This window comes from Protopterus annectens, chromosome 16.part0, assembly GCF_019279795.1.
Source record: "Protopterus annectens isolate FY-2018-M chromosome 16.part0, PAN1.0, whole genome shotgun sequence".
NCBI classification, from domain to species: Eukaryota; Metazoa; Chordata; order Ceratodontiformes; family Protopteridae; genus Protopterus; species Protopterus annectens.
In genome coordinates, this window is record NC_056750.1 from 173485782 (window position 1) to 173509340 (window position 23559).

General features: G+C 38.0%; 1 protein-coding gene across 1 annotated transcript in view; it reads right to left on the reverse strand.

Annotated features, from left to right (window-relative positions):
* LOC122791077 (von Willebrand factor A domain-containing protein 5A-like) overlaps nt 1-23065 on the reverse strand; it is a 55556-nt gene extending 32491 nt beyond the window's left edge. Inside the window, exon 1 of the mRNA XM_044058854.1 lies at nt 22644-23065. Coding sequence (XP_043914789.1) covers nt 22644-22895 — 252 coding nt within the window. The 5' untranslated portion in view covers nt 22896-23065. The remainder of the gene's footprint in view (nt 1-22643) is intronic.
* Nucleotides 23066-23559: the final 494 nt, after the last annotated feature.

Below are 23559 nucleotides of genomic sequence, written 5' to 3' on the forward strand. Positions count from 1 at the left end.
GTACAAAGACTAAAACAGAATAAATAGGTCAAGTAGGAGACAAAACCAGTAATCTTCTATAACAATGCTTCTAGAAGACAGTTCTTACAGTAGCAGCAGGTAGTGACATTGTATACAACGAGAGTGCAATTATGATACTTAGTCTTACATATAGGTAGCATAGCAAACTGAAGACTTAGTCTGATTGATATTAACAGTGAGAAAGAAAAAAACAACATAAGGTAGTCATATGACTTAAATTCAATGCTCATTACATATGCAATTAAAATTTTAAAATCAGCTAGTTCCAAGGTTTTGGCTATCCATGCCCAGTACATGTACAAATCCAGGAATTGGTGAGGTGGTGGGCTTTAATGTGATGCTTGAAGTTTTTTAAGCTAGTTATAGTTCTAATTTCAAGTGGTAAGGCATTCCACAGTTTAGCAATGTAGTAGCAGTACAGAGAGTCACCTGAGCTATTTTTACTCCTGGTTACTTTAATTAGAGCTTTATTAGTGGATCTTGGCGGACGTGTACTTATATGGGGATTGAGGAGGCCTTGTAGATAAACTGCAAAGTAAGACTGTTTTGCTGGGTGCTGTTTAAAAGCCTGCTTAGTAGGACTGTCATTTTGATTCTTTCTCTAAAGACTACACATTAAAATGGTTTCTCAGGGTGCTGTTAAAAACATGTACAACTTATACATACCTGTTACCTTCTTGCTGAAAGACTTGTTTAAAGTGGAAGAAACATCTCATTTCTGCCACAAAGTTGAAGGACAAACATTTTATGTTAAATACAGAAATGGGCATTTACCCTTATCCCTGATACAAGTGAACTGACTTATTTAACTGCAAAACATTAGTTTAGGTTGTCTTTTGACACTCTCTCTCTCTCTCTATATATATATATATATATATATATATTTATATATATATAGTTTAAAAGTTGAAAATCAAAAAAAAAATCTACTTACTTGATCAAACCGACATTTTTAAATTTGACAATGTCACTTGTACAGAATGTTGAAAATCATCACCTCGACTTTCGCATTTGACCAAATTTGGCGTTTCAGAAGGTGATGTCTGCCTTTCAGGCATTTGTGCTGAAGCTGCTGTAAGAATTGTACATCTATAGCACAGGTGTTTACAGTTTTGCAGGGAGGCAAGTCCCCCTGTGTCCCACATCCCCTGCAAATGATACATTCCAACTTCGAGACAGCACTACAGTGAGGAAAAGGGTAAATTTCCCGATCCCCACTGTTGTGCGATCTGTTGTCAGAATGTTGAATGCACATTAGCGAATGTACATTACAGTTTGCTGATGTGCATTTGAACATTTTCAGAATAGCATTACAGAAACTGGAAAAGATGCATTCATCCATTCAAGTTTTGCACAAATGCTGTATATATAGCCTGCGGTGGTGGTGCTGTGGTAGCATTGTCGCCTCACAGTTAAACGTTGCCCGTTCGATTCTCAGAGTGTCTTCTGTGGGGCGACATGCGTGAATGGGCGTTCCTTCATTGAAGGTTGTGCATTAGGCCCGGCAAGCCAGCACATAAAAAATCTACTGCCAATCATTAGCGGACCGGAGTTCCGCTGTGGCGACCCCTAACCGGGAAAAGCCCAAAGACACAAATATATATATATATATATATATATATATATATATATATATATATATATATATATATATATATATATATATATATATATATATATATAAATGTATAGACACAAATACATATATAATACATAAACACAAACACTTTGGGAATGACTTCAATGGAGCTCCTTGCATTTAACAGTAAAAACCTCTCTGCCCGATCTATTCTTCATTAGTAAGGGGACAAGACAATGTTAACACTTATCTGGTTTCTGCCACAGTGGGTTGTCATTTCAAGATCATTTGTTAATACTGTACCAACATCTTTGAATAGTCTGTCTAGACTATGTGCTCTTAAAGTACTTTACAACAGACTAACAAGGAGATTAAATACACAACATTCTGCATCTGCACCATCCTAGCTATGTTATTAGATGAAGATGCACACTGAAACAATATAAGCATCTCCTAAATGTCTTGGCACAATAAAAAGCCTGCAACCAGTTCTGTATTCTTTTAACACAGAGTGAGTCACACTTTGGTTTTGTGTATGGAGCAGTACTGTGAACACTGCAGTGTAATGAATGTTGTTTTATTGGTTGAATTCATCCATCATGGTGAATACTTTTTTGCATATGTCATTCTCCTTTTGTCTGGTTGTCAGGCCCATGCCACCCTGAATGGTACCGCTCATTTTCAAGAAGTCATCCTGCAAGTTGAAACTTTAAAAAATTTACTGCTCAGCATCTTGAGTAAAGTGTTTTTTTTTTGCAAGGAGGAGTATATCTGTGTATCTAAAGTGAAGTGACTTAAGAGTTAGTTATGTTAATAGGGGTGTGGGGCAATGAAAAAATATATTTAAAACTCTGAAAGGAATGCAGTTTCAACCACTATGTTGCAGTCAAAAGACTGTTTTATTAAATGTCAATAAATCTGTAACTATCCTGAAAAGGTTATACTGGATTATTATAGATAACCAGTCATCAAATAAACACAAGGGAACTAAAACATACATGCTTACTACAGCTCCAGAATGTACAAGTGTGCTTTGTGTAAAGCAAAGATAAAATTTAAAAGTTATATCTTACTTTGCAAGCTTTATTAAGTCAAGTTAGACCATTAAGATATAACCAACCACACTGTAGAATGTAAATGTGAAGATTTACTTGCCAAAGAAAAGGACTGAAAGTTTTCAAGCACAGAGGCATGTAAGAAAAGAATGTATCATATTAATGTAAATATAGTCCAAGCCAATATATATATATATATATATATATATATATATATATATATATACATATATATATATATATATATATATATATATATATATATATAGTGACAAAAGCCTGAACTTAAATTTGGTGATTAAACAAGACAGTTGTTCATTAATATGTCAGTACCCACCACAGTGAGTCCTGAAAATCAGAGTGAATGGCTGAAAGACTGGACTTGCTTGGACCCGCTAGAGCGAGATGTGACACATGGAGACTGAATGCCAAAAGATTGCACTAGTCAGGACCTACTAGAGCGAGACCCGAACCATCAGACTTGTATATACTAAGTCCACAATGCCATTTCTGAGATATGGCGATCTCGGAGTTGGTATATAAGTCTGGGGAGTGTGGGAGGCTTGCCCCCTGCAAAAAAAAAAAAAAAAAAAAGTTTTAAGGAGAAGGGTAATCCATGTTTTAGGTCTTTTTTTTTTTTGTTAACATGTTGCCACTCAGCATTTCGAATGCCAACATTTCAATTGGGGTATTAGCAGCACAGACTGAAATCTAACATGGATTAACTAACATGGCAGACAGCCACAGGCATTTTGTATATGAAGTAGTATTCTGGAAAATTCCTTTCAATTCAGTACTCATTACATTTCAACACATTCTCATACTGTCATAGTTGTCATGACTTCATACATGCAGTACAACAACAAGGTTGTGTCCTTTATGGAATGTGTAACAGAACAAGGCCAAGCAATAATGTTCCTTTGTTTCATAACAAAGCAGTACTATAAGCTTTATCTAGCTTGCATCATACGGTTACTTTTACCTTTGTCTTTCAACATGCAAGTATGTTTCTGCTCTGAAATACAGAAATCCATTTTGTCAGTTTTAATGTCTGAAATAATTCTACTAGAGAAAATCTATTCTGACTCTTATATTTTCCATATTTCAATATTATACTCAACATTTTGCATTCTTCTACAAAAGACCAGAAAGAGTATGCATTATGCTACAACGAAAAGGAACAAATCAGTGCATTACTTCAAACATTTGCTTGAGATTTTTTTTTCTGTGAATGTCAAACATGATATATTTAAAACTGTTATTATGTATGAGGCTTACATAGAAATATATCTAATATACAGCAAGTAAGAAGATGGTAGAACTGAAATACTGTCAAGTGTGTAAATAAGGTACCCAAGGAAAACTAGTGGTGGAATACAGGCATCCACAAAGTTATCTAAATAAAAGAGTACAAGAAGAAGTGGTAGATATTAAAGTCAGAGCAGGCTAAGAACAGATACTAGCTGACTAACAAAAAGGCTAAAAGAGCAGTTATAATGGCAAAGAGCAAAGCATCAGAAAAAGTGCATCAGTTTCTGCTAAGCAACTTAGAAGGTTGCAAGGAAACTAGGTGAAGAAGATTCAGGAACTTAGCAGTAGGCATGAAGAAGCTCTATCAGGTTGCAAGGAAACTACGTGAAGAAGATTCAGCAACTTAGCAGTTGACATGAAGAAGCTCTATCAGGTTGAAAGGAAACTAGGTGAAGAAAATTCAGCAGATACCATTCATAAAGGATACCAGAAACCATGTACATGCCAGTCTAGAGGATATCAAAGACAAATGGAAGGAATACCTCAAGAAGCTTCTGTATTAAGAAAACCTACAGAAGTCTTACTGCCACATGCACAGCCTACAATGAAAGAGGAAGGAGAACCTAGTCTAGAAGAACTACAAGATGCACTAAGGAAAATTAAGTCATGGAAAGCTCTTAGTTCAGATGAAGTAACAGCAGATGGATAGATTAGGGGAGAAACTGCTCATGACTGTACTCATTACAGTACAGACAGGTAGGCATAGCCCAAAAGACTGGAAAATAGGTATTGTTGTGCCAGTATAAAAGATCAAACAGGTTATTCACAACTGTGGACGATGTAGATGTATCAAATTATCGTCACATTGCATGGAAGCACTGGAGAGGCTGATTTATAACTTAAGCCATCGAGTACTAGAAGGTGATATCAGAGATGAGCAGTTCAGATTCACATACAGTGTATACAGTTCAATATTTGCAGCAAGATACAGTGTATAAGAAGTTGGGGGTGAGGAAAATGTCCAGCTGGGTATTCTTAAACTTGAAAAAAAGCATATGGCAATGTCCCAAGTAAGATGATTAGAGCAGTGCTGCTGAAGTTCTGGAAACACTGATAGAATTACTGTAGACTATGTAATGTGTAAGGAGCAAATGGCACAAGTATGAACAGTGTTAGGACTCACACAAGAGGTTTTATTTATTTACTTACTTATTGGGATGATTTGCCCGGACAGAGCACATTTTCAGTGGAGGACCAGGGAGAAAAACTCCACGAGAAATTACGCAAAACAACAATAACAATTGAACAATACACTTTTCAAACAGTGGTACAGCAGGAAATAAGCAGAAATATCAACAATTTATAAATATATATGAAGAGCATACATTAAACAAAAACATTAACAGTAACAGTAATGAAGTGAGGCAGATTATAGCTCACAAACAGAATAAGACAGGTTGGAACATGGATATAAACTAACTAGAGGAGATGATGGAAGTAATAAGAGAGAAATACAATAATTAGAAGCATGGGTATGAAATAGCCAGAGAAGTTGTTGTAGTAATGAGAGAGAAATCATAGAATATCAACTGGGATTAAAAGAAAAGTTGGACTAGTTAATATAGGATTAAGTGAGAAGAAATAGTAGTTTAGCCAGCAGCGGAGCAATGGAAATTCCCATTATCCCTGAGATGTTTTTTACAACCTTTTTAAAGGATTTGTGTGGAAGATTCTACTCTTATAGAGAATGGAATGACATTGCTAATTTTTGAGAGATTACATGTGAATATAGTCTCCTGCTAAATTTGTTGATTTGGTTACACTTACTAAAGTCTTTATGACTTGAAGGCAAGACTCTGTTTGGAATACACCAAGTAAGAACATTGGCCAAACTTGGACATTTTTCAGGGCTGTGGATTACAGTATGTGTCATATTCAGTTGAGAGTAAGACAAGCAGTGAGGGAGTTATAACCAGAGAAACATTTTTTGGGCAACGCAAAGGTATGATCTGTATGGTAGGTTTGCTGCAAATTTTGTTATTGCATGGTTAGTTCAGTTGGATGGTTTGTAGAATGAGAAGTATGGGGTCCTGTACAGAAGGGTTGGGGGTAGGTATGCTGTGGGTATACGTACATTTGTTTCTGCAATTAAAAATGGGATAATTCAGAAAAGGAGATCAAACTGTGTGCTTTTACTGTTTCTTTTATATGGTAAACAAATCTCATATTTTCATCAGTTTGTGCTTCTGACAGCTTGCAGTGTGACACAGTTTCACTTGTGGTGTTATTGGAAGAGATTATTATGAAGTTGGGTTTGTTCTCTTGGAAAGTTTTAGGAGTAAAGAGAAGATTGTTTTTTTTTGGGGGGGGTCAATAAAAGGTGAGAGCTATACAGCCAAGCCTCTGCAGAGAGGATGGATTTCTATATTTGTTGCTGTAATTTTTCAAGTTTTATTTAAACAGATGAATGTTGAGTCATCTGCTTACTGTAAGATATAGGCATTTTTGGTTGATTTGTGTAGGCCATTAATGAAAATATTAAATAAGAGTGGTCCTAGGATGGAGCCTTGTGGAACCCCTACCAAAATATGAAAGAAGGAGGAAATGCTGTTGGTCCATTTCACTGCATGGTTTCGGTCAGATAGGTAACTGGAGACTCATGATAGGGATGGACTGTCTAGTCCAAGGGAGAAGTCTGTTAAGATATTTTAGCATAGGAGATCATATCAAAGACTTTGTATAGGTCAAGGATTACTGCTGATACTATTTTGCTAACATTAAGGTACTGGTTAAAGAAAGTACAGAAATTAAGGAATGCAGTGTTGGTATTTTGATGTGGCTGGAAGCCATGTTAAGTAGGAGAGAGTACAATATTTTCCAGTACAGATTTTGGTACTTGGTGACGGATTCATTTTTCAAGGATTTTCGCTAGTGGGAAATGATAGCAAATGGGCCAATACCTGGTGAAGTCTGTAGATTGTCCATTACTGTGAAGTAGCAAAATGTGTGATTTCTTCAAGAGCAGAGGAACATGGGTCATGAAGCAGTTGATCAGAATGCTTTCTCGGTAGGCTACTGTATCTGCTGCTAGTTTAATATATTCAGGAGGAAGGCTGTTTGGGAAGACAATAGTAGGTTGAAGCTTGAGGAGTAGTTTTTTTGATGAAGGAGGTTTGTATAGGTTTGAGAGCTTTTATATTTGGCTGTTGCATGGACTCTTGTGTAGGTATACAGTTGTTGTGTTTTTTAAGTGTGAGGCAACTGTTTGAATAAAGAAAGTGTTGAAATGGCTAGTTATATTTTCTGTGAAGTTGGTTGTTGTGGGAGGAGTTTGTTTATTGCTAACCAGAATATTTTAGGGTTATAGTATTACCTGTATTCTGTTGATCTTATTTTTTTGTCTAACTTCTAAGCTGTCTGGATTCATTTTTCTTGTTTTTGTTTCCAGTCACTCCAGGCCTTGGCTCTATCTATCATTAGTAGGTTTGTTTGTTTTGTTAACCAAGGAGGTGGGTTGGATTTATCTCTTATTTCCAACCAGGCATTGTTGAGTATAGCTAGGAAAGTACTACTGAAGAAGGACACAGCTTCAACAAGTGGAAGTTATGTTAGTAATTTCCAATTAATTGACTGATTTTAAGGTCCTGGTAAAGGTATATTTATCAAAGTTAGTTGTGCTGCAAGATTGATGTGGTACATTTCTGGGGTGGATGGATAATCCTTTACAACAAAGGTGGGTAGGTGGTCACTTACACTGACTTGTAGGGAGCAGTGGGTAATATTTTTTTTTTGGAAAATTTGTGAGGACCCAGTCCAGGGCGATTTATCTGTTAGTGTTTTTGTTGTATCTATTTGGGGTATATATAAGTTGATCAAATCCATAGAGAATAATGTTTTTGCTGGAGGAAATATTTTTTCACTGTTAGCCAATCAATATTAAAATCTCCCATTATGATAGTTTCTTGAAAGGCAGATGAAGAAACCCAAGAGAGGAGTTCCTTAGTTGTGTCAATGATATTTCCATGAGGGATACATACTCCCATAAAAGCTACGTTTTTATGTTTTTTTTTCATCATAGACATCAAGATTTCAGATGTTCCTATAGCTGGATGGTAGCTGGATGAAATGAAAAGTTGGGTGCTTGCTTATTTATTATGGCAGCCCACCTTCTTTTTTCTATCTAGCCTAAGGATGTTATAGCCTGGAGGAAGCACTTCACCATGAATTTCTTGCTTTAGCCATGTTTTTCTGGCTATGATTATGTCTGGTATGAACTGGGATATACAGGCATATACTTCTGGCAGTTTGATACAAATACTTCTGAGGTTGATATTAAAGAAGAGACTTTTTTGAATATGATGGTTGAGGGAGAGATTGTAAAAGGGAGGGGACCTGTGAAGGGTTTGGATGGATGGCACTTGAGAGTTGAAGTTTTAGTAGGTGAGGTAGTTGAGTGTGTAGACACATATATTTAGGTTTTGACAGGATGACTGACTTGTGATTAGAAATGAGACTGGAGTAGGCATGTTTGTTTTTGAACAGGTGGAAGTAGGAAGGGGTGAAAAGGGTGTAGGTTGTGAAAATACTACTATGTTTGAAAGATGTCTGATGATTAGTTGAGGTAGAGGAAGGTACTGTAGTACTTTCAGGTGTGTACTGTTATGAAGATTAGTGTGCGAGTGCACTCATGAGAAATAATAGCAGAATGTTTAGGATTAGATTATTATAGCAGGAATGAAGGAGATATTGGGTCAGTTTAAGACTAAGCTTTATTTCTGGATGAGTAGAATGGTGAGCAAAGGGAGTGGCTAGCTGAGGAAGTGGATACTACTGGTGTAAAGTTATGTAATTTTTGTTGAGTGAGTATGGATGGTAGGTGGGGATAGGAAAGTATATGAGTAGAAATGGGCAGGGTGGGTGAAAATGGGGGCAGGGTAGAGCAGTGGAGTGAGACCAAACCTAGTGAAGAAGAAAAAAGTGGGCTGAACTACCATGGGGAATTCAGGCAGAAGAGAGAAAAAAAAGTTTTCAGTAGGAGTGGATGTGTTTCAGGGTTTAGTTCTGAGTGCACTCCCATTCATATTGGTGATGGACTACATTAGCAAACAGGTGTGAAGGGACAGATCAACAAAGCTGCAAGGCAGAAGGACATTAATAATGATGTGGCATTACAAGCAAACTCTGAATAAGAACTTCAGCAAAAATTAGGGGACTATAAAATTGTAGGCACTTTGGATAAACAAGAGCACAGCCAAGATAGTGGTCATGGCAGCAAAAGGGAAACCAGATGAAAAGAGAGATAGACAAGAAATACGAGAACAGGTTAATAGCTTCAAGTATCTGGAGGTGTGGTTGAGGAGATGAAAGATAGAATCACAAGTTCTGCAGTCAAATGACACAAAGTATCTGAAAAGCTGTGTGTCAGAAGAATGCCAAAGAAGTTGAAAAGTAAGGTGCACAGTACAGTGTCAACTGATCTTCTGTATGGCACAGAAGCCTGAGAAGAGAGGGCAGAGCAGCTGAGGAAACTTTAGTTGCTGGAGATGAAGCGTTTGAGATAGATAGTTGGATGCACGCTGTGATGAAGAAATCAGGACATCCTTATGGAAGCCATAGTAACCAAAATGATAGAGACCGTCAAGAGTGGTTTAGTCACATATGCATGAAAGCAGAAGACAATCTGGTACAGCAAATTTAGGAGAGACAGGAAGAAGGAAAAGAGAAACAACAACATCCAGGAAAGAGGTGGATGCATTGCATGAGAAAAGACTTACAACATTCGGCATGAATACCTAAGAATGTAGGAAAAGGGGTCTGAAGCAACACCTGTGGGGACAGCTGATACAACACCCCAAGCCGATGCAAATTAAGGAAATGGGTTGATAATGATAAAAGACTTTATGAAGATTATTTTTCAAACTATGGTATCTGCTAAAAGAAGGAAACCAGCACAGGCAGAAGGACATTAAACTTGTCTGAAGACTTTTAGAAAACAGACTTAATGCTAGTACGGAAAGGCAGTGTAGTGCACGGAGTACTGTGATAACACTCAAACTGGGAAAAGATCAGTTTTGCTAAGTGCTGCTAAGCAACAGTATCAGACTAGAGCACAAGAGTGACCCTTGCAGGACATGGTCAAAATCATTTTCACAGCTTTAAAAGTTGTTAGACACTTCACTGGCTTGCATACCCTGTCTCCCACACAGTCATGTCATAGCAATGTATCTAACAGCTTTTAAAACTGTTCATTCTTCAGTAGGATGCTTTGCTTTTGCCTGCTGTCTGTGTGCTCGAGCCAAGTGTTTTAATTCTTTCAAATCTGTAAAACACATTGAGCTCCTACACTTTTTACTGCAACTGGTATTATACATTATTGGCATGAATTCCAAGATTCACCTTTTAAGCTTTGTTTAACCCTGCTCTTGAGGTAAATTTCTTGACCTCTATATATTTTTCCCCCCAACAAACATCTTTATTAAATTTTCACACAGGACATAGGCAATCTTACATTTTTAAAAATGAAAAACAAACATGACACCATTTTAGATGCAAACAGTATACATCACAGACACCAGTAAAACAACTGTAGTTGCAAACATTATACATCACTTATAATCTATCCAGTCATTGTCAGTTAAGCATTTTATAGCTCATTCAAATCCTGCCTCTTAAACCTCATTCTTACTCTGCATACATTGTTCCCACAGTTCCCATTTTTCCTATGTAGTTTTCTCCCTCCCTTTTCTAAAGATCCCAGTTCCAGTTGTTTTATCTCTGTTACTATATTCACTGCTTCTAGTTAACTTGGTCTAGAATTTGATTTCCATTTTCTAGTAATTGACAATCCAAAACAAACTCAGTACACGGAAAGCAGCTTCCATGCACACAAGTCCCTTTAATTCCGTTGAAAAACTGAATGAAATACTTAAAAAAAATACCACAAAATAAAAGCAAAATAGTTGATCGCTTCTGTATGTTAATTCTACATCTTCAGAACTGCTAGCTTCTAACACAGTAAACTTAAAATAGACTTTCAAAAACAGAAGCAAAGAGTGGGAGTAGCAATGGGGGCCACATGTGCCCCCATTTTTGCGAACAGTGTTGCTAAAATGGGAATTGGACACGTTGTTCAAACTCCACCTATATGTAAACTATGTAGCCTATTTCCATTTTTTTAAATAATTTACTGATCATCTGGAGGAGGTTACTAAAGCAGTTTTCGGATTTTGTGTTGGAATTGGAGGGTACCACCAACTTTTTACATTATACTTGGAAGGTCAATTATTACAAAATGAAGTATTTGGACACTGAACTGGTATGATCAAGTGTTAATGGGCTGGACACTAGGATTTCCAGGAAACCTACCTATTGTAATTCCTATTTGTTCTTTTCCAGTTATCATCCTTTTTTTTAAAAAAAAAAGGGGATATTAAAGAGTCAACTGATCCATGTGTCCAGACTAACTTCTGGTGACTCACGTTGTCTAAGAGAGTTTGTGATGTTGATGGATGTGTTCCATGAATGTGGTTACCATGACTCGGTCTTATCTCCCCTTCATGACAAGATTTTGGCAATAGAATGGCTGGAGGCTCCTATGCACCAATTATTAAATTTGGTTTACAAGGTGCAATGACATCTCATTCTGAATCCAGTTTTGATACCAGTGCTAACACGGTGCTTTTTTATACCATGGATGCTAAGGTCATTGGGAAGGTTATACATAAGAATTGGTTTATTTTACAGCACCAGGATGAGACAAAGAAATTATGGGTGAGCCAGCCCAGCTTTTCATATAAAAGCAAATTTAATACTAAAACTTTGTTACAGAAACCACTGGTGCATCAACAGAGGAATGGTGTTGTGATAACAAAGAAGTGTGGAAGGTGTAAACAGTGTAGGTTTACTGAAACTGAATACACTGAGCAAATTTATCAAATAATTGGGAAATGCTCAAGAGGTGGTAGATTTACCTGTCTTTCTGAGACAGTGGTTTACCTGGCTCAATGTGCCACCTGTTCAATGTTCTATGTGGGGAAACTGATAATCCCTTCAATCATAGAATATATCAACACACCAGTGCCTTCTGTGCGGAGTCTGCATGTCCTCCCCCACAGTCGAGTGGCTCCAAAAGACATGTGTGAATGGGCGTGCCTCTGCTGAAGGTTGGGCGTTGAGCTGGCAACTTGGCACCATAAAAATCTACTGCCAATCATTAGCGGGCTGGAGTTCCGCTGTGGTGACCCCTAACCAGGAAAAGCCGAAAAGACAAACAAAAACCTATAGTATCCAACAAAATGACAGTAAAAGTGCTTTAGCTAAGAATTTTACTTCATGTGTTGATTTTTGGTCCTTTGTTTTCTCTGTGATTGAACAGATCAGTAAGGGAGCCTTTGTGGGTGAATGGCAGACAAGACTTTTGAATTGTGAATTATTTTGACAGTTAAAGTTGGATGCCAGAAATTCCCCTGGTTTAAATGAGAACTTTCAATTTTAAGTGAGTTAAAGTTATGATCCAGTAAACTTTGACACTAGCTTAGAGGTTAGCATACTGGCCTCGTAAACTAGGGGTTATGAGTTCAAATTTCACCAGCTGTTTGATTTTTTTAGTTGACTTTATTGATATTACTGCTGTCCATACTATTGGTCCTTGTGGTCTCTTTTATTATTGGTCCATTTTATCACTCTGGAACTTTGATTGGGTAAGATGCAGCCTATGGGGTTTATGTATTGTTCATCTGTATTTTATTTTTTTTTCTATTACTGGTTGATTTATCATAATTACTTTTCTCACTGATTATTAAAAGCACTGTGATCATTGATCATATTTATTTTTAACATGGTGTTTGTGCTTCTTATTTGCATATTAACTCTGCTTGGTTATTTTGGAGGGGTGTGTGTTTTTGAAAGCCTATTTTAAGCTTACTGTGTTTGCAGCTACCAGTTCTGAAGATGTCGAATTAACAGACGAAAGCATTCAACTATTTAGCTTTTATTTTGTGGTATTTTTAAAGCATTTTAGTCAGTTTTTCAATGGAATTAAAGGGACTTCTGTGCATGGAAGCTGCTTGCCGTGTACTGAGTTTGTTTGGGATTGTGGATTTGTATTTGTTATCTGGGTTTGATTCTTCATTTTCTAGTAATTGCTTTTTTGGCAGCCACTATAATTAGACTCAGCAAGGCTTTATTATGTCTAGTCAATTCTGATTCTCTATTATAACTCAAAAAAATAATTTCCCAAGTCAGTCCAATCTGCTCACCCAGCATCTCAGGCAGAGAGGTCTGCAGGGAATTTCTAAAGTCTTCCAGCTCACTACACTCCTACAAAAATATGTTCCCAGGCACCTCTTTCTTGCCTGTCACACCTCCAACACTTGTTATCCATCTGAGGAAAAATTCTTGGGAGTCTACTTCGGGTATAAAAAATACCTATGTAAACACTTCCAGGCAAAGATCCTACATCTTCTAGACTTTGTTGAATATTTGGGAGATATACATATAACCTCCCATTGTCTCTTTGTGATTTGCTTATCCAATCTCTCTTCTCAACCCTTTCTAAGCTCCTCTGATTGAGTCTTATAATTATCATGCAGTATTTATATGCTTTACTAATATTCCTTTTTTAACGGCAACTTCTGTTCTAGAGTCTATTAAAAACTCTACCAGTGCTGGTCTTTCATTCAGGAGCCCCCTATTTCTTTCTCTTTGCCTATACACTTATAGCAATCCTTGATAGGGAAGGGAATCTCTAACCTGCAGTCCAAATAAATTCTTGGCCTCTTCCCATTCTAGTTATTTGCTCCCAATACCTTGGTTCCTTTGCCAGTTTTCTCCAGTAAATTTCAGCCCCTTCTTGCCCATTATCTGTATCTCTGACCACAGTCATCCCCATCAGTAAAATCTCTTTTCTCCATTCTCGTCCTGGTTTTGTACTTAGAATTCTCACTGCTATTTTATGAATATAATACTCTGTATGATTTTTGTTGTTCTCCTTAACAGTCTGCATCCAAAATCCCAATCTCTCCTTATTTCTTCAGCTTCCTCCCTCTATCAACATAATTCCTTTCCATTTTGAGTAATAGTTTTCTGTATGTGCTATGTACAAGAGCCTTAACTGTGTTGATCTAAAATACCTCCTCAAACTGGGTAATCCTAGTCCACCTTGTTCTTTTGGAAGAATCTGCTTATCCCACTTGACCCTTGCTGTCTTCCCTTCCCAGATAAAATCCTTCAACTCTTTTTTTAATTGCTATCCACAGCTTCTTCCTCTGGTTGATAAAAATATGGCTGACCTGTGTATAAGGCTAAAGGGACTAAAAACATTTTAATGGCTTGTATTTTAGTATCCGTATCCATATCCATACAACAAAGCTTCCAGTTTCTCAATTTTTATATTATCTTCTATTTAGTCACTTCCCACATACCTTAGCTGCCACAACACAGTCATTTCTAATCCATACTCCTAAATACTTCATTTTATTGTGTCCCCATAAATATGGATATTGTTGGATCAATTCACATGTGGGTACATAATTTACCTCTATTGCCTTTGTTTTAGCTTCATTCATTTTGTATCCCGAGAAGATTTGAAACTGCCTTAAAATGTTCCATAACAGTGTAATGTCCCTTTTTGGTTTTGTCATGTATAAAATTATATCATCTGTTAATAGAACCAGCTTTTCCTGATTACCATACCAATAATATCCTTGAATTTCTGTATCCCTTATTTTCTTTGCCAGTGGTTCTAAATATAATGCAAACAACAAAGAGGAAGCAGACAACCCTGCCTGGTTCCTCTACTCAAGCAGAAATTATTGGAGAGGATCCCACCCACCTTTATTTGCACATCAGATCCCTCATATATTCTTCTAATCAACCTTATAATAGTATCAGGGAAATCAATTGCTTCTACTGCCCTGCTCATGAAGTCTCAGTCTACTCTGTCAAATGCTTTCTCTGCTTCAAGACCCACCAATAAAAGGGGTATTTTCTTACATTCTGCTTCCCTCTGGATCATCAGTGTTCTGTTAACATTGTCAAATGTTTGCTTTCCCTACACAAAACCCCACTGATCCATATCTATCAGTTTTGGTATCACTTTTGCCATTCTTTTAGCCATTATAGACAAACACTTTATAATCATGGTTTAGTATTGAAATGGGCCTGTATGAAGCTGGATCCAATGGATCTTTACCCTCTTTAGGTATTACCATTATCACTGCCTTCTTCCAGGATGCTGGTACTTTGCTTCCTCTTAAAATACTGTTAAACAAAACCTTCCAAATCGTTATCAGTTTTTTTCTCTCCTGAATTCCAAACTTCCACAGGAATACCACCTATTCCTGGGGACTGTCCTGTAGAGTGGTTATACATAGCCATTTTTATCTCATCCCTTCCTATCCTGTTAGTATTTGAGCCTCATCTACCTCTATTTAATTCTTCCATAAACATTTTCATTTGTAACTTTTCTTGACTTTTATATTTCTCCGCTTTATACAAACTTTCATAAAATTTCCATAATATTTCTAATAATTCTATAGGGTCTCTTGTTATCTCCCTTGTTATAGGCTCCCTAAGCTTGGTGACAGCCCTATCCACTTTCAGTTGCCTGAGTTGTTGTGCTAAAAGTTTTTGTGCTCTAGAATTATTATCAAAAAACAGTTGCTTAGCAGCAGTCTTTCTAAACTCGTGCATATTGTCGAAGTAATCCCTTATTTTTTGTTTAGCATTCTGTAGTTGGTCCTTTTCTTGTTCTGAGAGATTCCTCTATTTTGCAATACTTTGACATTTGTCAATCCCTCTAAATAATTCTTGTTACTGCTTAACCATATCCCCCTTTCTTTTATTTCCAGCCTAGTATTAAAATCCACTTTAATTTTATCCCATTCCTAACTATGTTCTCAAAAGAAAATTCGCTCTTCTCAAGTAGCTCTTGAATTAATTCCAAAACCCATTCCTTGAATTCCTCTCTTTTCAACCGATAGGTGGGAAAGTGCCAGTGTCTCATTTTTATTTCATTACTTTACATTTGTATTTTAGTTATTACTGGCGCATGATCTGAAATAGTTATTGGGGGCATTTCAAGACCTTCAATTAAGTGCATATGTTCCTGTTAAATATAAAATCTATCTAGCCTGGCCCAGTTTTTGTATCTCGGTGAGTAGTATGTAAATTCACTTCGAACTCCTAGTACTGAATTCACATCGTCCATGTCAAACTTTTCCATGAATTTATTCAAAAATCTACCCTCCTTTGTTATATTTTTCCTTCTAGGCCCCCCAGACACATCTTCACTGTTGCAAACCAAATTCCAGTCCCTGCCTATATGGTAATATTCCTTGCTGAAAGCTGATTACTTCTCCCAGAATTTTCTTAAGCTCCATTACAGCAGTTTTAGGGGGGTTGTAAATGCATGCCAGTGTAATCCTCCTCCCTACCCAGTAGCCCCTTAGTACTATGTATCTTCCATTATTATATTTTTTCCCTCTTCTAACACTATTGGAGCTCCTCTTGCAAATAAAATAAGTACTCCTCTTTTCCTTTGCCCCAAATATTCCACTGAATAACCATCCTGAAAACCTTTCTTTATTAAATTCACATGCTCAGTTTTTTCCAGATATGTATCCTGCAGCATAGCTATTTGCACTCTACATTTTTAATATAATTCACTACTCTTTCTTTTTTATGTTTATCTCTAAGTCCATTCAGATTGAAAGACATTACAGAAAACATCATTTTCTTATACAGTTATTATTACCACATTTTATGTATAACTACTTTTTTGTTAAATGTCTAGTTCCAACTTTTATGTTACATGTATATACTGTTCGGCAGGTTGGTCTTTTATACAATTGTTTCTTGTCATATCCAGTTGCGCTTTTGCCACATCTTACATAACTTTTTGTGTTTTTGAAAGCCCTCAGGATAAACAACCCCCACCCAAAAAAACCCTCGTAAAACCTATTAACTTAATAATAACATACAAAACAATGTACATCTTCAAATACTGAAGTTTTTGCTTCCTAAAAAGAACATAAGTTCTAAGCTGATAGCTTCACAGACAGGCTAACATTAACCAAAACAAAAGGATAGTCATGCTAAGGTGCATGGTACAGCCTGTGATACTAGTAAGTGCTATTTGATTGTGTATGTCTTTATAGCTTCCGAGTTGAGAAAACATTTGACTGATTTCAGTAAGCATCAGATCTCCAAGCCATTTCTCTTTATCAGCTTGTCTTCTAGTGACAAGCAAACCAGACACAAAACTGCTAACGGTACCTTGTTTATCAGAAAAAAATGTCTTACAATATTCTTTTTCATTTACATGCTTTGTCATAAACTTGTTACTGGATAACACCTAGGGTTTTAACCCAGTCACAAGCATGAGAAAAAGCACAATGATTTTTCTTTTGTCACATTCTCCTAACCTTCCTCTCTCCACCTATCTCCTCACTTCCTCCTTTTTCTTTTTTTTTTTTCATTGCAGTGCCTACATTTCTTAAAACTGAACAAAGAAAAAGAGAGAAGGGTGAAAAAGAAAAAACAAAACAAAACCACCCATCTATATTAATATCCCCATGCATTGTAAACTAAGAAAAATGTACTTCAGTTCTAATTGTTTTTGCATTACCTTTACAGCTGTAACACCTGAGATAACCTGATTGTTTTCAGAGAACATTATGTCCTAGCCAACTTCTCTGTTCTTTTTTTTTCTTTTCTCTCAGCCAATTCCCTTCCACCAGACCGTCTCCAGTTTCTCTTTATCAGATTGTCTCCATAGAGACATGAAGACCAGCTGGAGAAATGCTACTTAGTATAAATACATGCAACTGCTAGAAAAAAAGCCTCACATTATTCTATATTATCTTTCATTTACTTGCTCTCTCTCTTAAAACAAAAGTTCTTAATCAGTCATTTCCCCATGCAGTAATGAAAAAGTACACTAATTTGAACTTTATCATGCCTTTTAACTAGGCAACACTTTTTTATCATTGCATTGCCTATATTTCTCAAAACTGTACAGTGTCTCTGTGGTCTGTATTACCAGAAGAACAAGAAGCAGAATCTCCTTCTGTTTCACAGCTCAAACTTTTGTATTTCCTCCTTAGCATGCATTTCATCAAAAAATAAATTTGTCCCTCCAGGGAAGACTACCTTGAAGACAGCTGGATACAGCAGTTTGAATCTCACACCTGCATCTTGACATTTTCTGAATAGTGGAATGAATATACTTCTCTTTTCCCTGGTGTACGAGTAATCATTCTCCACAAACACTTTGCTGTCTGCCACTTTCAGTATTTGTCCTTCTTCCACAGTTTTGTTAGAATCAACTCCTTCTGCTGCTAGGATTGCATTCTCAAGTTTGGAGCATACACACAATGTGCCCGCTCAACTAACAGTTCTTGCTGTGGAATACCAACCAGTTGCTTATTTGTGCTTTCACAAAATGAATGCATCTGTTCCTTCCAGCTTCTCAGGTATATCTGAAAATCTCAGGTTTTCCCTATGTGCTCTTTCCTCTAATTCTATTATTTTTTTAAACATCTCTTTATAAGCAGTCTCATATTCAGCCAGCATTTTCTTCATTTCAACCTCTGATTTTTGCAGCTTGCACAAGCCAGTGCATTTCTTTGTGCCGGTCCCAAGCCCGGATAAATGGGGAGGGTTGCGTCAGGAAGGGCATCCGGCGTAAAACTTCTGCCAAAAATTACTGATGCGGAGAACTTTTCATAATTGCATACCGGATCGGTCGCGGCCCGGGTTAACAACGACCGCCACCAGTACTGTTAGCCAACAGGGTGCTGGCGGAAATTGGGCTACTGTTGGCCGAAGGAGAAGAGGAGGGCATGCCCGAAGGCAGGAAGATAGGAGGAAGGTTAGGAGTGTGGCAGTGAGGGTAGGAACTTTGAATGTTGGCAGTATGACTAGTATAGGAAGAGCGCTAGTTGATATGATGGAGAGAAGGAAGGTTGATATATTGTGTGTGCAAGAGACCAGATGGAAGGGAAGTAAGGCCAGGTGTTTAGGAAACGGGTTCAAATTGTTTTATCATGGTGTGGATGGCAGGAGAAATGGGGTAGGGGTTATACTAAAGGAACAATATGCCAAGAGTGTTTTAGTCGTGAAGAGAGTGTCTGACCGAGTGATGTTTATGAAGCTCGAAATTGATGGTGTAATGATGAATGTTGTTAGTGCATATGCTCCTCAAGTTGGGTGTGCGATGGAAGAGAAAGAAATTTTGGAGTGAGTTGGATGAAGTTGTGGTGAGTGTACCCAAGGGTGAGAGACTAGTGATTGGAGCGGACTTTAATGGGCATGTTGGTGAAGTGAACAGAGGGGATGAGGAAGTGATGGGTAGGTATGGTGTTAAGGAGAGGAATGCAGAAGGTCAGATGATTGTGGATTTTGCGAAAAGGATGGACATGGCTGTGGTGAATACGTATTTTAAGAAGAGGGTGGAGCATAGGGTGACGTACAAGAGTGGAGGAAGATGCTCACAAGTTGATTATATACTATGTAGGAGGGCCAGTCTTAAGGAGATTGGAGACTGTAAAGTGGTGGCAGGGGAAAGTGTAGTTAAGCAGCATAGATTGGTGGTATGTAGAATGACGTTGGTGATCAAGAAGAGGAGGAGGAATGTGAAAGCTGTGCCAAGGATTAAATGGTGGAAGTTAAAAAAGGGTGATTGTGAAGTGGAGTTTAGGGAAGAGTTAAGACAGGCACTGGGAGGCAGTGGAGAGTTACCGAATAGCTGGGTAACTACAGCAGAACTAGTAAGGGTGACTGCTAGAAAGGTGCTTGGTGTGACATCTGGACAGAGGAAGGAGGACAAGGAGACCTGGTGGTGGAATGAGGAAGTACAGGAGAGTATACAGAGGAAGAGGCTGGCGAAGAAGAAGTGGGATTGTCAAAGAGATGAAGAAAGTAGACATGAGTATAAGAAGATGAGGAGCATGGCAAAGAGAGAGGTGGCAAAAGCTAAGGATAGGGCATATGGAGAGTTGTACGAGAGATTGGACACTAAAGAGGGAGAAAAGGACCTGTACCGATTAGCTAGACAGAGGGACAGAGCTGGGAAAGATGTGCAGCATGTAAGGGTGATAAAGGATAGTGAGGGAAAGGTACTCACAAGAGAGGAGAGTGTGTTGAGTAGATGGAAAGAGTATTTTGAGAGGCTGATGAATGAAGAGAATGAGAGAGAGAAGGTTGGATGATGTGGGGATAGTGAATCAGGAAGTGAAACAGATTAGCAAGGAGGAAGTAAGGGCAGCTATGAAGAGGATGAAGAATGGAAAGGCTGTTGGCCCAGATGACATACCAATGGAAGCATGGAGGTGCTTAGGAGAAATGGCAGTGGAATTTCTAACTAGATTGTTTAATGAAATTTTGGAAAGTCAGAGGATGCCTGAGGAGTGGAGAAAAAGTGTTTTGGTGCCTATCTTTAAGAATAAGGGTGATGTGCAGAGCTGCAGTAACTACAGAGGGATAAAACTGATTAGTCACAGCTTGAAGTTATGGGAAAGAGTAGTGGAAGCAAGGTTAAGAAGGGAGGTGATGATTAGTGATCAGCAGTATGGTTTCATGCCAGGAAAGAGCACTACAGATGCAATGTTTGCTCTGAGAGTGTTGATGGAGAAATACAGAGAAGGTCAGAAGGAGTTGCACTGTGTCTTTGTAGACTTGGAGAAAGCATATGACAGGGTGCCTAGAGAAGAGTTGTGGTATTGTATGAGGAAGTCGGGAGTGGCAGAGAAGTACGTAAGAGTGGTACAGGATATGTACGAGGGTAGTGTGACAGTGGTGAGGACTGCAGTGGGAGTGACAGATCCGTTTAAGGTGGAGGTGGGATTACATCAAGGATCAGCTCTGAGTCCTTTCTTATTTGCAGTGGTGATGGACAGGTTGACAGATGAGATCAGACAGGAGGCCCGTGGACTATGATGTTTGCAGATGACATTGTGATCTGTAGTGAGAGTAGGAATCAGGTTGAGGAGACTCTGGAGAGGTGGAGATATGCTCTAGAGAGCAGAGGAATGAGGGTCAGCAGGGCTAAGACAGAATATATGTGTGTAAATGAGAGGGAGGGTAGAGGAATGGTGAGGATGCAGGGAGTAGAGTTGGTAAAGGTGGACGAGTTTAAGTACTTGGGATCAACAGTTCAGAGTAATGGTGAATGTGGAAGAGAGGTGAAGAAGAGAGTACAGGCAGGGTGGAATGGGTGGAGAAGAGTGTCAGGAGTGATTTGTGACAGACGGGTATCCGTAAGAGTGAAAGGGAAGGTCTACAAGAGTGTAGTGAGACCAGCTATGTTATATGGGTTGGAGACAGTGGCATTGACAAAAAGGCAGGAGTCAGAGCTGGATGTGGCAGAGTTAAAGATGTTAAGATTTGCAATCGGTGTGACTAGGATGGATAGGATTAGGAATCGGTATATTAGAGGGTCAGCTCATGTTGGACAGTTTGGAGACAAAGCAAGAGAGACGAGATTGCGTTGGTTTGGACATGTGCTGAGGAGGGATGATGGGTATATTGGGAAAAAGATGCTAAGGATGGAGCTGCCAGGTAAGAGGAATAGAGGAAGGCCTAAGATAAGGTTTATGGACGTGGTGAGAGAGGACATGCAGGCGGTTGGTGTGACAGAGCAAGATGCAGAGGATAGGAAGAAATGGAAAGAGATGATCCGCTGTGGCGACCCCTAACGGGAAAAGCCGAAAGAGAATGATGATGATGATGATCATCTCATCGGAATATCTGTTTAAAGCCTCTTCCATTTGTTCCAGCCTTTTGCTGTTTGTGTTGATATACTCTACCAGTGTTTTTTTTATTTTAACCAGGTCTGTATGCAGTTGTCTTATACCTTTCTGTAGGTTACTGGAAGTCATGTCTGAAGGTTGCATTACTTTTTTTCTGAAGAGCTGCAGAACTCTCCCCTGACAGTGTTTCTTCCTCACTTTTTGTAGCTGATTTTTCCTGGTCTTCTGTGTTTCTTTATTCCTGGCATCCAGACAGTGCACTTATTAGCCAGTTACTGAAATTTACCCATAAACACAAGTCTACTGGCCTTCTCTGCTGAGTTTCTGTTTTCACACTGGGAGAGCTAGAAACAAGCTGTTACTCAGTGTGCAGCCATCTTGGAAGTCTTTGACCTCTATATCTTGAACACATAAATTGGTTATGATCAGAGACACAGTCATAATCTTCTATGTTATATAGTACATCTCTGAAGATATCAAATTACTTGCAGAACTAGACTTAATTTCAAATGTGAACACCTTTTCAAACAGAAGACCTGCCTTATACATACCAAAAAAGGCATACATTGAACATACAAGAAGATCATAAAAGAACACTTAACATCGGTGTGCTTACTGATAAGGAGTAACAGGAATTAAAACCACCATTTCAGCTCCTTCTTTCATAAACTTCATTTATGTGCTTGTCTATACTGGGTTCTGTGCAAAGAAATAGAGTAAATTTAAAAACACATGAAGGAAAGAAAGAGCACCTTATATTTCTGTTATTATAGTTTTTTGATGGTTAAGTAACCTCACTAAGTGTTGCCTTTTTCAACGATACCACAATACTAGAACACTACCTTAACTAATCCAGGATTTGTGGTAATTTTCATTAAAATGAATATGTCTTAACATAAAAAGGTACTTAGATTTTAAAACAATCTACGTGTTGTGTCATCTAGCGGTGAACAGTGTATGTACTGCTGCTGCTAAACATTCACTTACTTGTTTTGGTATTTTGCTGCTCAGCTCCTTTTCACTTAATGCCATGAGTGCAGCAAATTCCTTATCCAACTTCCAGGAGCCATCAGCATTCTGAAGAGAAATAAGTTTCACTACTGGTGAACTTTGCTCTGAATTTGTTGTTCTCTTTCTCATTGTTTCTCTTTCTTCTTTAACTTTTTTTGTTCCTAGTGAATCTTTTTTTTTCAGGACTATAAAAAAATGAATAAATAATAGCAAATGAATGGTAATCATGGATGCGTCTGTGGAAGAAGATCAAAAGCAAGTCACCACAAGAAAGAAAGCAAGGGGAGAGAAAAAAAGGACAAAAAGATCAGCTTAACTAGCAGTGTTGAAGATGCACAAGAACAATGCTTTTAAATGGAGCAAACATAGGCAAAGACAAAAGCAGAAAAAAGAAGGGAATATCCTAACACACCTAACATAAAGCATAGTAGTGAAAAAAACATGGTAGAACTAATACTAGCGAATAAAATTTCAACAACTTTCATGTTTTAGCATTTGGCATAAGAATCACTAGTTATATACAGAACATTAAAAATATTAACACTGAAATACAGGAATCACATCTGAAGTAGCTGGAAGGTACCATATAATTTATAGATATTCTGAGGACATTGAGTCTTACAACGAATAATACCTTGCCAGTACCCTCCCTCAGGCCATGCCCTCTTTCTCCTGAAGGCCCACAGCAGTCAGTCCCAGGGCTACAGTTAAAGGAGCATAGCGACTTGTGCTGCTTAACATGCAGAGGACATTTATTCCAGAGATTTGTGAGGTGCTAGGTTATAAACCTGTCCCTCCACCATATTTTATTTTATTTTTTTATTTATCTGTTGTCCCTGGTTTTAGTACTGGTGGAGCCATTGGATTTGCAGAGACACAGGAAGCCCAAGAC